General features: G+C 40.0%; 1 protein-coding gene across 4 annotated transcripts; it reads right to left on the bottom strand.

Annotated features, from left to right (window-relative positions):
- Positions 1-299: 299 nt before the first annotated feature.
- Positions 300-12,649, bottom strand: prps1a (phosphoribosyl pyrophosphate synthetase 1A). 4 transcript variants are annotated; one of them, XM_036580034.1, is made up of 8 exons: positions 12,321-12,649; positions 11,110-11,299; positions 9,484-9,582; positions 7,716-7,840; positions 6,086-6,094; positions 3,709-3,882; positions 2,789-2,948; positions 300-845 (listed from the first exon to the last, which is right to left on the bottom strand). In XM_036580034.1, exons 1-8 carry the CDS (start codon positions 12,440-12,442, stop codon positions 753-755), a joined length of 972 nt encoding a protein of 323 aa, XP_036435927.1. In that variant the 5' UTR covers positions 12,443-12,649; the 3' UTR covers positions 300-752. The 4 variants fall into 4 exon arrangements, with proteins under 4 accessions (XP_036435927.1, XP_036435928.1, XP_036435929.1 ...); XM_036580035.1 differs by having other exon boundaries at positions 301-845; positions 11,116-11,299; XM_036580036.1 differs by lacking the exon at positions 6,086-6,094 and having other exon boundaries at positions 302-845; positions 12,321-12,648.
- Between the last annotated feature and the right edge of the window lie 356 nt (positions 12,650-13,005).

The following is a 13,005-nucleotide window of genomic DNA, read 5'->3' as shown; positions in this document are numbered from 1 at the left end:
AGTTATTCATGCATCCACCCAGAAATGTGAAGCAGCTACTGTGGTGATGTAGTTATATCACAATACCTACATTTAGAGTCAGTTATTCATTCAGCCTAATGAGAAACTGTAGAACAGACTAAATGTAGGTATTGTGATATAAACTGAGTCTGTTCTACAGTTTCTCATTAGGTTGAATGAATAACTGGCTCTAAATGTAGGTATTGTGATATAAACCGAGTCTGTTCTACAGTTTCTCATTAGGCTGAATGAATAACTGACTCTAAATGTAGGTATTGTGATATAAACCGAGTCTGTTCTACAGTTTCTCATTAGGCTGAATGAATAACCGACTCTAAATGTAGGTATTGTGATATAGACCGAGTCTGTTCTACAGTTTCTCATTAGGCTGAATGAATAACCGGCTCTAAATGTAGGTACTGTAAATAACTACATCACTACAGTAGCTATGAAACAACACATTTGTGGGCAGAGTTTGGATAATATTCAGATCTTCGGAACACTCAGTAATGAAACTAAATGACTGTAGATTGTTTGGATAAATGTTCAAGCAATGCTCAGTGGATTAGCAGGTACAATCCATGGTTATTAGAGTACATGAAGCTGATGGCAGTGAAGAGTTTGTAAAATGATGAGTTGCGTATTTGTATTTATTTTATATTTGCTCACAAATAGCGAACAGAAAACGCACAAGGGAGCGTGTGTGTGTGTGTGTGTGTGTGTGTGTATGTATGTGTGTGTGTGTGTGTGCGTTATAAAGGTACATGGCTGAACAGGTAGGACACAGACTCTCCGTTATGGGTTCGCCGGATTGCCTCTGCCAGGATCATGGAGATGTCAATCACCTGCAGTGGGGCGGAGCAAACAACACAAACAATAAACATCCTAGAGAGTCTATTATAACATCAGTTCAGCCCATAAGTAGACATATACATGCATACATACATACATACACTATATGGCCAAAAGTATGTGGACACTCCTCCTAATTACTGAGTTTATGTGTTTCAGCCACACCCATTTCTAGTAGGTGTATAAAATTAAGCACACAGCCTTGCAGTCTCAACAGACAAACACTGGCAGTAGAGGGTCGTATTGATGAGCTCAGTGACTCTAAACATGGCTCTGTCATAGGATGTCACCTCTGCCACAAGTCAGTTTGTGAGATTTCTGTGCTGCTAGTTCTGCCCCAGACAACTGTAAGTGCTATTACTGTGAAATGGAAGCGTCTAGGAGCAACAACAGCTCAGCCACGAAGCGATAGACCACCAAACTCACAGAGTGGAACTGCCAAGTGCTGAAGCTCACAGTGTCTATCCTCTGTCTACAAAGATATTCTACACAATTATATGCTTCCAACTTGGTGTCAGCAGTTTGGGGAAGATCCTTTCCTGTTCCAGCATGACTGAGCCCCTGACTGACCTCAACCCCACTGACAGCCTTTGGGACCAAGTGGAACATCAATTGCAAGCCCGTGTCTGATCTCACAAATGCTGTTTTGACTGTATGGGTTCCCATAAGAGTGGAGGCTGTTATAGCTGCAAAGGGGACCAACTCTGCAACAATGCATTATGTGTTATTGAGGGTTTTGGAACGGGATGTCCAACAAGATTTCATTCCTAGCAATTCTAGACCATTTCTATTGGTCCATTCATCAAGAAACTATCACACAATGTAAAGGGCAGCTGGTGTTTTACTATTATGTCAAAAAATGAAAAACAATAACGAAAATAATGTATTTGATATAGCTGTGAATCTAGTACAACGCATTTGTTTTCAGCACAAATGAGCCCTCTGAGCAAAACAGATGTGTGTTTTTAACCAGTATCTTGTGCTGTCTGAGTTTATTCTAGATTGGAATTTGCAACACAAGGCTGTTGGGTCTCTTTCTCTGGACAGATGGTCAGATTTTGCCTATTAGTAAACCACAAGCCCATCTTTATCTCTAACCTCAGTGCATTCCCAGGCTGTTTGGTCTACAGGCCGACCACAGTGGCCAAAACAGCAAGACCAGACCATGACTAGCGTTCAGCAGCTGCTGATTTTGCAAACAGCAAGCATGGTAAACACACTGTACAATGGGTTTCAAGTGAATGAGCTGCTGCACCAAACAGGCAGGGTCTGTAGTAGCGTATTACATGATTAAATACATTATACAATATTTTTGGATAATTTTAACAAATGCTGTTTGATACAGCTCTAGAGCCTAACCCTGCTGCTTGGGTTCTACCTCCCCTGCAGTTTCACTCCTGGGGGGTTTAGTTCTAATCCTGTTCTAAGATCTTTCTTCCTAAGGTTTAGCTCCAGGGCTCAGGGAACCAGGCCTAGCAATAAAACAGTAATACTAATAATCAGAAGAATTTTCTAGTATTAATAAAGCACGTTTGAGGTATTTTTGACCTAATCATTATTTTGTTCTGCTCCACAATCAATTATTAGCAATAAAGGCATCAAATTTGAAGAGTTGCTACTTCAGTATACTAGTTATACTAGTATGCCGTGTGGGAGAAGAAGTCTAGCTGTTCACTAAGAACACCTCAAACCAGCAGGACAGTAAGCAAAATTAGTTACTGTTCGCTGTTTTGTATATTCGTTTTTTATATCTAATTGAAAACACTATTTATATACTTTCATGTTTCACCACAATAACTCTTTTGTCTTCATCAGAGATACTAATACTGTAAATATATACTATTTATGCTAAAAACAGAGCATATCAACTATTACTAAACATCAACCTAGGATGAAAAGTGTATCAGGATAACACTCCAGTCCTGAGGTTTTATACCTGTATCTTGTTGCAGTGTTTGATCTTGTCCTCCTGTGGAATAGTGTTGGTGACCACCACAGCCTCAAAGTTGGCGTTGTTTATGCGAGAGATTGCAGGTCCAGAGAAGATGCCGTGAGTCAGAATAGCGTAGACTTTAGTCGCTCCAGCAGAGACCAACCTAATATAGGACAACACACACAATATTGATGTACTATACTTGCGGGGACGAGAAAGAGATACAAAGTTATGACCATGTATGCAAAGTTTTGAGGACCATCAACAAGATCGTCACAAATTCAGTATTTTTCACATGTTGCTACTTTTGTCTGGAAATTACCGTAAATTATACAACAATAACTTGTACAAATAAAGAAATTAATATTGTAAACTATATTATATATTTATTTGTTTTTTCAAAAATCTTGGGAACAACAAAGTATTACAAACTGATAAATGCTATATTGTATTTATCTATTTCTAGAACTTGCCTCAAGATTTGATCACTTCTGAATTATGAAGCGTTTTGGATATTATTTTCTTTAGAACTTCATTCTGGACGTTCCTTTTATTAGAACTTCATTCTGGATGTTCGTTTTATTACAACTTCATTTTGGATATTCATTTTATTAGAACTTCATTTTGGATATTAATTTATTAGACCTTCACTCTTGATGTTCTTCAGCTTTCTCAATTAGTTTAGAACCTTATAAAGCTCTGTTCTTTATTCTGGACACATTGAACATATTTTGTACAGGTTCTTACTAGTTACTTGAAAGATATGAAGTTCTAGATCACCAGCAGCATGTTATTATCATATATATATTTGTCTGTAACACAGCTGTCTTTATTATTCATTAATATTATTTATTAATATTTATTTATTTTATTTATTCAATGTTTGATCTGTAGCGTACATATGTGTGTGTGCATATCCTCACTTGTCCGCTGCATGGCAGATCGTGCCACATGTATCTGCCATGTCGTCCACCAGGATGGCCACTCTGTCTTTAACATCTCCGACCAGAACCATGCGGTCAACTTCATTGGCCTTCTTCCTCTCTTTATGGATCAGAGCAAAGTCCACATTCAGATGATCCGCTATGGACGTCACCCTACAATCACACAATCATATCCACTTCAATTCAGCAGTTTATCATACAGAGAACATCAGAAAAGCCAAACCTACACACAGAAGGTTCATCAGCACTTCAGACATTCAACAAAACGCAACAAAACAAACCCATGAAGCCTCTTAAATAAGGGCTGCAGTGTGTAATATTCATGTAAAGGCATTAGAGCGTGCGGCACCCTCCACACAGAACATCCACACTCAAACTGTTAATACAGTTAGAGTAAAGCTATGTTTATGCTGTGATATGATTATTACCTTGATTATAAAGGTTATTTTAATGTAAACACTACACATACAGTACCATGCAAAAGTTTGAATATACCTATTTGGAAGCATTTTTCTGTATTTTTACTATTTTTTATATTTCAAAGTAACAACAAAAATGTCAAAACTATGAAATAACACATACAGAATTTTGCAGTAAACAAAAAAATAACTCTAAACTATATTCTGCTTTAGATTATTCAAAGTAGCCTCCGTCTGCCTTGATGTAGGCAACATTTAAACTTAAACTTAATATTGTTTTAAAAGTATAATACTGTGCAAATGCCATCATTCATTCATTTAATTTACAGTCACAACAGCCAAGGTACAGATTTTTCAGAATCAAGAAAAAAGCAGAAACATTTATTTAACAGAAAATTACACAGAGGTCTCAACAACTACATATATCATTTTTCTGTACTTTGTGTGTCACTCTTTACCTTTATTCCAGCTTCCATTCTTTTCAGGAGACTCACTTTGTTTCTCAAAGAAATCTGCAGACACACCTCCAAAGTTCAGTCTTAGAAGTTGGCTTAACTTTTTCTGCTTCTCACAGTCCAAGTAATCCCAAATCTCTCAAAGATGAAAGCTTTAAGTGCTGTTTATCTGATGAGGACAGATCTGGTGTCTGCCAGGTCTTCCAGGTGGTTGTTAGGAGCCACATTTTCTTTGTAGCTTTTAATTATTTTAATCTTTTTTTTTATTTCTGTTTTTTAACTTTTCATTTGACTTTCTCCTTCCCTATGCATGTGGATTATCTTATATCTAATCTCCTCACATATACACTATACAAAGAAAAGTATTGGAACACCCCTCTTAAAGCCGTCACCACTGGACTCTGGAGCAGTGGAAACGGTTTCAGTGTAGTGATGAATCAGCTTCTCTATCTGTCATTCTGATGGACGAGTCTGGGTTTGGCGAATGCCAGGAGAACGTTACCTGCCTGACTGCACTGTGCCAGCTGTAAAGTTTGGTGGAGGAGGGATGATGATATGGGGTTGTTTTTCAGGGGTTGGTCTAGAACCCTTAGTTCCAGTGAAGGGGAACCTTAATGTTTCAGCACCAAGACATTTTGGACAATTGTACGCTTCCAACTTTGTGGGAACAGTTTTGGGAAGAACCTGTTCTGTTCCAGCATGACTGAGTCCCAGTGCACAAAGCAGCTCCATAAAGGCCTGACTGGATGAGTTTGGTGTGGAAGAACTTGACTGGCCCTCACAGAGCCCTGACCTCAACCCCATCCAACACCTTTGGGATGAACTAGAACGGAGATTGTGAGCCAGACCCTCTCGTCCAGCATCAGTGTCTGACCTCACAAATGCTCTCCTGGATGAATGGACAAAAATTCCCACAGACTCTCTCCAACATCTGTAGGAAGCTTCCCAGAAGAGTGGAAGCTGTTAGAGCTGCAAAGGGGACCAACTCCATATTAATGCCTATGGATTTAGAATGGGATTCATAAAAGCTGTACGTGTCCCAATACTTTTGTCCATATAGTGTATCTACTGAAAATGAATGACTTGTATGTAGTTGCTGTTTTGACTGGAAATTAAATAATGTTTTGCACAGTACTTCAGATTTGTTCTGATGTTGGTGGTAGTCAGTCACCATAGTGGACGGGCACCACTACTAGTCATGCATTCTCAGTGGTCAGGCAGCTCAGTGATTCTCTGTAGACGCAACCTAATGACACCCACATGGTTGAGTGCTTGCATTTACAAGGGAGTGACACAGCTGGGCTTTGAACACAAGAGCCGCTGGACGAATATTAGCAGTGTTTGCAGATTTAGACTGAACAGAACAGCTTCTGAAGCCATACACTGTTAGCCAAAGGCCAAAAACCCAAACCTTCTTCTACCATTAGAAAATCTTTTTGACAAAGTGAAACAATCTCACAAATTCACACCGCAGTCTCTTACCCTCCACACCTAAAGGGAACAAAATACACTCATGTCCACTTTCGTTTCACTTAAAGCGATACTTCAGTGAAAAATCAGATTTACCCAATTTTCCCACCTACCCCAAATACAGCGATCCAGCCAAGACAACTGGTGGAGTTTACGGTTCCATTACTCGTTAGCTACATTAGCCTCGCAGCTCCAGTGCAAAACTAGAAGTTTCTTGGCAGATCGATTAATATGTGGTAATGGGAAAATTGTATAAATTTGATCTTTCATCAAACTATCACTTTAAAAGCCCTCCAGCTGTGGTTTTGTCCAGCAGATGGTGCTGGTGAGCAACTGCATCTCAGAGCCACTGAGTACGTTTACATGCATTCAATAATCAAATCACAGTCAGATTCTTGCTGTTATCTGATTATTCAAATCATGTAAACAGCAAACTCTGATTTCTTAGATCTGAGTAAGGTCTAGAAATCTGATTAAGAAATCTGATAAAGAGGCTGGATTTTAGCTCAGTAATCAGATTTCTCAGTGTAAACTCTTACTCTAATTTCTTTCAGATTTCTCAGTCTGAGCATGAGCAAAAACAGACGGCGGTACTGGAAATAAGTGAGCAGCGCCACTGCGAGACGCAGCAAAACACCTTTCGAGCGACGCTGAAACCGACTACATCTTGATGAAATGAAGGATTTAAATATTCTTCATCTTCTAGATGATGTATGCTCATATTTTAAGTTAAAGTGTTGTGATGTTTTTAAAAAAAGCCGCAGCATGAAGTTTGAGTTTACGTTACGTTTACATCACGTCTTCTTCTGTGAGTTTATTGGCTGGTTGCAAAGCAGAAATCTGATTACTGTCTGACTCACGTAGACCTGGAGTTTCCCCATTATCTGATTACTCAAGTGCACATAAACGCATTAATCAGATTAAAATCTGATTTTCTGCAGTTTTTGGATTATTAAGTTTATGTAAACGTGCTCAGTGAGTGACACCCTCTCTGTAAATGTGGGACACAGCACACATTTTTGGGACCCTGTTTTGATCAGTAGCACCTTTTCACCCTCTGTGGACAAAGACTCTGTTGGGAGGCTTTAAAAGTGACGACCCTGTTTCTACTGTATCGAAAAGAACACCGAAGGTTTACAAACATTACAGAAACAGAAATGAGTTACTGCTGCTCGGATGAAGCTTTTGTTAATCTAAATACAACAAAGAGGTACAAAAGACTAAAAATAATCACTTAAAACTGTTAAAAGAGGGAAAAGATAAAAGAAGGCTAAAAAAAGAATTATTGAAGAGCAAAACTGAGGAGTGCTCATGGGAAAGTAGAGAGAGAGAGAGAGAGAGAGAGAGAGAGAGAGAGAGAGAAAGAAAGAGAAACAGGGAGAGAGATAGGAGCGAGCAAGGGCAAAAAGTAAGAGAGAATGAACGAAAGATGTGAAAGAAAGAGAGGAAAAAATCAAAAAAGTGGTGTGAGAGAGGTAGGAGAGAGAGTAAAAGAAAAATGAGAGAGAGAGAGAGAGAGAGAGAGAGAGAGAGAGAGAGAGAGAGAGAGAGAGAGAGAGAGAAAGAAAAAGCAAGCAAAACGGGAGAGATGAAAGAGAAAGAGAAAGTTACAGAGGGAGAGAGAGTTAAGGTGAGAACACACCTCTTGGCCCCGCCTGCATCAGGAGAGACGATGGTGCAGTTCTTCCACTCGTTAATGTTCTCTTTGATCCACTTCAGAACGGCAGGCTCAGCGTACAGATTATCCACTGGAATATCAAAAAACCCCTGGACACACAGACACAACACCAACACGGTCACCTCAAACGTCCATGGACACCATCTGTGTGTGTTATATAGGTGTAAAATACATGTGAAGGTGGTGATTCAACTGCACTGATCTCAGACAGTTAGAATTTACTACACACTTCAGTATCAAGTTGGGAAAGTAGATAAAATGCAAATAAAAACAGAAAGCAGTGATTTGTAAATCCACTTTGACCTGTATTTAAATAAAAGCAGTGCAATGAGAAGATATATAATGTTTTACCCAATCAAACTTCAGTTTTTTAAATTATACGCTCATTTTAAAACATACTGAGGCAATTTAAGACAAGAAACATTGTGAAATGTTATATATTTTATTGCAATGCTTGGATTTAAAATGAGCAACCAGGCGGGTGGAGGATCGCCACTTTGCCAAAAATGCATCAACAAATAATAAAACAGTTTATTGTTCCTCAATAAGTCACTGCAGGAATTTTAGGATTTTGCAAAATAACATTAAAAAAGAAGAAAATCCAGAGAAACAAATGTGTGTTAAGAGCACAACCAAATGGCCATGACCTTTGACCTCTCAGGCAGCATATTAAAAACCGCTATGTTTCTTTGTTGGATATCACCACATGGGCTCGGGGGAACATGGACAAACTTGTCAATACACACCACCGACTGCTGCATCCACAAACGCCAGTTAGGTGTTTCGTACATACACCAATCAGGCATAACATGATGACCACCTCCTTGTTTCTACGCTCATTGTCCATTTTATCAGCTCCACTTACTATATAGGTGCACTTTGTAGTTCTACAGTTACAGACTGTAGTCCATCTGTTTCTCTGCATACTTTGTTAGCCCCCTTTTACCCTGTTCTTCAGTGGTCAGGACCCCCATGGACCCTCACAGAGCAGGTACTATTTGGGTGGTGTGTCATTCTCAGCACTGCAGTAACACTGATGTGGTGGTGGTGTGTTAGTGTGTGTTGTGCAGGTCTGAGTGGATCAGACACAGCAGTGCTGCTGAAGTCCACTATAGATGAATGGACTTATTTGCATCTATAATCACTCCAGCTGGTTTCCTTATACGTTTAATCTGCAACGAGAAACTGTCAAACACTAAAAACTCGGAAGGCTGAAGTCAGATTCTCGTTTGCCAGCTTCTTGTTAGAATTTTTCCGTTTCACCTTAAATGAAGCAGCAGTTAAGTTGTGGCGCCTCAGTCACCATTTAAGGTGGAACAGGAAAATACGACATTTTACAAGAAACTATTCTACACTGGGGAAAGGTTTCCTGCTGGAGATGCGAGAAAAGCGGCTATAGCTGAGCTAAAGCTTAAAGCAGAGCAAAAAAAGTCTACTTTTTTGTTTATATTATACTTTTTAGTCTATGTTAGGATATTAGCACACACAGAGACATATTTACAGCCAAGATGGTAAAATGTTACTTCAATAAAATGTACATAATTGTTGTGGCTTCCAAAGTGGTAAAATCTTTGTTGAAAGGACAAAATGACTCTTCTTAACATTTGGGTTGAACTAAACTGAATCATGACGAAATTTTAGATTTCACGATACACCGAGTCATTCCCTACTGAATCATTATCAAACTGAATCATTGTGAGGTCACAGATTTGCCCCTCTGGTGTTAGTGTACCTGTATTTGAGAGGCATGCAGATCCATAGTGATGATGTGATCGGCTCCAGCTACAGACAGCATGTTCGCCACCAGCTTGGCCGAGATGGGAGCTCGACTCTGTGGAACAGACAGTAAGACAAACATTCAACACATCAACATTATAGTAAACAATACACAACATTATTAAAATATTAAAGGGCCCATAATGTACATTCTTCTTGTTTTTCGTTTGTCCCTGAGGTCCAGTTCAACATCTGTGAGGTTTTATGTACCATAAATTATATTTATATGGCCATTTTCTAACATCTCTTTACCCCTTACAATTAAACAGGCTGTTTGTCACTGTGCCTTTGAGACTGATACACGGACATGAGCTCTTTTGTGATTGGCTGTCCTGCATTGTGCCTCATTCATTGAATTACAATGGGCTGTTTTTGCAGCTTAGTTTCCAAATGTACTGTATGGATGGAGGAATAAACAATACGTTACACACTTTTAACTACATCAAATAGTTTTATTTGTAAACAAAAGCAAGGAAAACTCAGTTTTCTATGATATGGGCTCTTTAATGTTTTCACAGTAAATCGACTTCTATTACAAAAAAGTGAGAAAAACTAGATTTTCCAAGATATGAGCTCTTTTAATGAAACGACCAACACACTTCATCAATTTTCAGCCATGCTCGCTAATCTAAGAGCACTCATTTACTCAAAATGCATAACAAGACTGAGACAGGAGAGAGAGAGAGAGAGAGAGAGAGAGAGAGAGAGAGAGAGAGAGAGAGAAAGAAAAGGATAGAAAGAGACATAGAGAGACAGACAGAGAGAAAGACAAAAACAGAGAGAGAGAGAGAGAAATAGAGACAGAGAGCAAGACAGAGAGATAAAGACAGAGGGAAACAGAGAGACAGAAAGAGTGACAAAGAGAAACAGACAGAAAGAAAGGGAGACAAAGACAGAGAGAAAGAGATAAAGATAGACAAAGACAGAGAGAGAGACAACAACAGAGAGAGAGGGGGAGAGAGAGAGAGAGAGGGGGAAAGAGAGGGGGGAGAGGGGGAGGGAGAGAGAGAGAGAGAGACAGACAACAGAGAGACGGAGAGAGAGAGAGAGAGGAAGAGATAGAGGGGGGGAGGGGGGAGGGGGGAGAGAGAAAGAGAAAGAGAGAGAGAGACAGACAGACAACAGAGAGATGGGGAGAGAGGGAGAGAGGAACAGGGAGAGAGAGAGAGAGAGAGAGAGAGGGGAAAGAGAGAGAGGGGGAGAGAGAGAAAGAGAGAGAGAGGGGGGAGAGAGAGAGAGAAGGGAAGAGAGAGAGAGAGACAAAAGAGCTAAACAGACTTACGAAGACGCAGCCCAGATGGATCCATCTTTTTTTTTTACCAGTTTTTCATGTCAGTGTGTGTGAGAGTGTTTATGGTTAATTAGTATCATCATTAGTAAATGAGCTCTATGTTTGTGTATATATGCATACAGTACTGTGCAAAAGTGTATTTGTATTTGTATAATAAATAACTTGTACCTAATGGCAGCTTGGGATACAAATAACTAAAGAAATGAAGAGACTTCAGCACAGCACTGTCTGTGTGGGTGTGCATGCCTTCAGGTAGTGCATTAGTAAAAATCTGCAAGCAGGTTCTCTCACCCCCACCTTATCCTTCTTGTCTTGTCTGGCGTAGGGAAAGCAGGGGATGACCGCGGTCACTCGGGACGCTGACGCGATCTTACACGCATTGATCATAATCAATAACTCCATCAGGTTATCGTTTATCTCACCACAGCCGCTCTGAACGATGTAAACGTCCTCTCCGCGCACGCTCTCGCCGATCTCAACACTAAAAACACACAAACAGATAAAAACATGTTGATCAGCAACCACCGATCACTGACCTATTGATCATCATTATTCACTCTGATCAGGTTTCAGCAGTTCTTGGTATGTGGACTATTGAGATTTTGATTATTGCACTGTGCACACTTTCTGAAGCAGAGAGAAAACTGTGAATGGGGTTAAATTCTGTTGGATGTTCTTATCTTCAGCACTGCAGTGACTTATCTGAGGCTAAATGTCAACTATAAACACACCACCCAGCCACTGCCAGCGTGGGGATATTTTAAGCAGCCAAATGCTCCATATATCTTCCACTTTCCCACGGCATATTTCTGCTGATATTGCAGCTTTGGTGTCAGTTTCAAAGCTTGCTTCTTTTTCGAATTTGCCGTTCCACCTTAAATGCTGCAGCAGCTATATGTACATGAACAGGCGCCAAAATGCAACTGCTGCACATTTAAGGTGGAACGGAAGATTGTATTTAAATGCTGGCACAGAGGAAGCCAATTTCAGCCTCGCGTTTAAAACTGACACCAGAACTGCAGCGCAGACCATTTTTTTCTCATAAGGGAAACATTAAAAGGAAAATGAGAAAAGGTCTCATGTCCGGAATGCCTTCATTGACCATAACAAGCGCTTTTGTGCCGCGTAGGCGCATAATTTCTTGTAATACTCCCTCATTTAAACGACATTACAGGGCAGAAAGATAAGCAGGCCGCATAAAAACAGGGCTTGAGAGAAAGTGATAGAGTTTCAGCCCCTTACAAGTGGAGAGCAGCCAAACGGGGGTGGGTTAAATACAGCATTAGCGTTCAGAGCAACGCGTCGCTGGGAAATGTAGTCCTCTGACGCTGCGTTTCCGCAGAGCGGGATGACGGTCGTCGCCACAAAAAACTACAAAACTCAAAACGAAAACATTAGCGAGTGGCGCCGTGGACGTTGACCATGTGGTGCTATTTTCTGCCCAAAAACATGCTACGCCAAAGCTAGTAAACGGGTCTAATGAGCGAGTAAGAGACTCTCACCATGTTTCTTGGTTGCTGAACTTCTTGGTGACCACTTTGCCGAGCTCCTGTCCCAGGCGGTCAGCGATCTTCTGCGATAAGTCAGGATGAGAACTGCCGCTGAATATCTTGATGTTCGGCATTCTCGGCTGTTCCAGCGCGTCTATCTTGGCTGAAAGGAGCCGCCGGGTTCAGAACAAACTCAGTAAATGTCGGTGAATGTTAGAGAGCGTAGCTGCTGTAAACACAGCGCTGCTGCCAGTAAACACGGAGCGCTCGACCTGTCTGTCTGTCTGTCAGCTCCTGCTCCGTCTCCTTGGCAGCCGTTCCCCAGCAGCCCACTAGTTGTCGCCAGATCTCGCGAGAAAACGAGCAACGTCATCCCCCAAAAGTACTCAAGGTTCTTACTAAGCGGAATATTTTTTTTATTTTACCTACTAACTAAAATCATTTTTAGTATTTTATCTTCTAACTAAAATTATTTGTTTTATTTTATCTAATATTTTAAAATTTCTTTTACCTACTAAGTATAATTATGTATTTTACCTACTCAAAGCGGGAGGAATTGGAGACGACTAAATTGGGGAGAAAATCGGGTAAAAATGGAAAATAATTTTACCTACTCAATAAAATTATTTTTATTATTTTATCCACTACTTATTTTTTTACCTACTAAAAATATTTTTTATTATTTTAGCTATTATTT

This window comes from Colossoma macropomum, unplaced genomic scaffold, assembly GCF_904425465.1.
Source record: "Colossoma macropomum unplaced genomic scaffold, Colossoma_macropomum, whole genome shotgun sequence".
Classification (NCBI taxonomy): Eukaryota; Metazoa; Chordata; class Actinopteri; order Characiformes; family Serrasalmidae; genus Colossoma; species Colossoma macropomum.
Note: the sequence above shows the minus strand (reverse complement) of the source record. Positions and strands in the feature narration are given on the sequence as shown.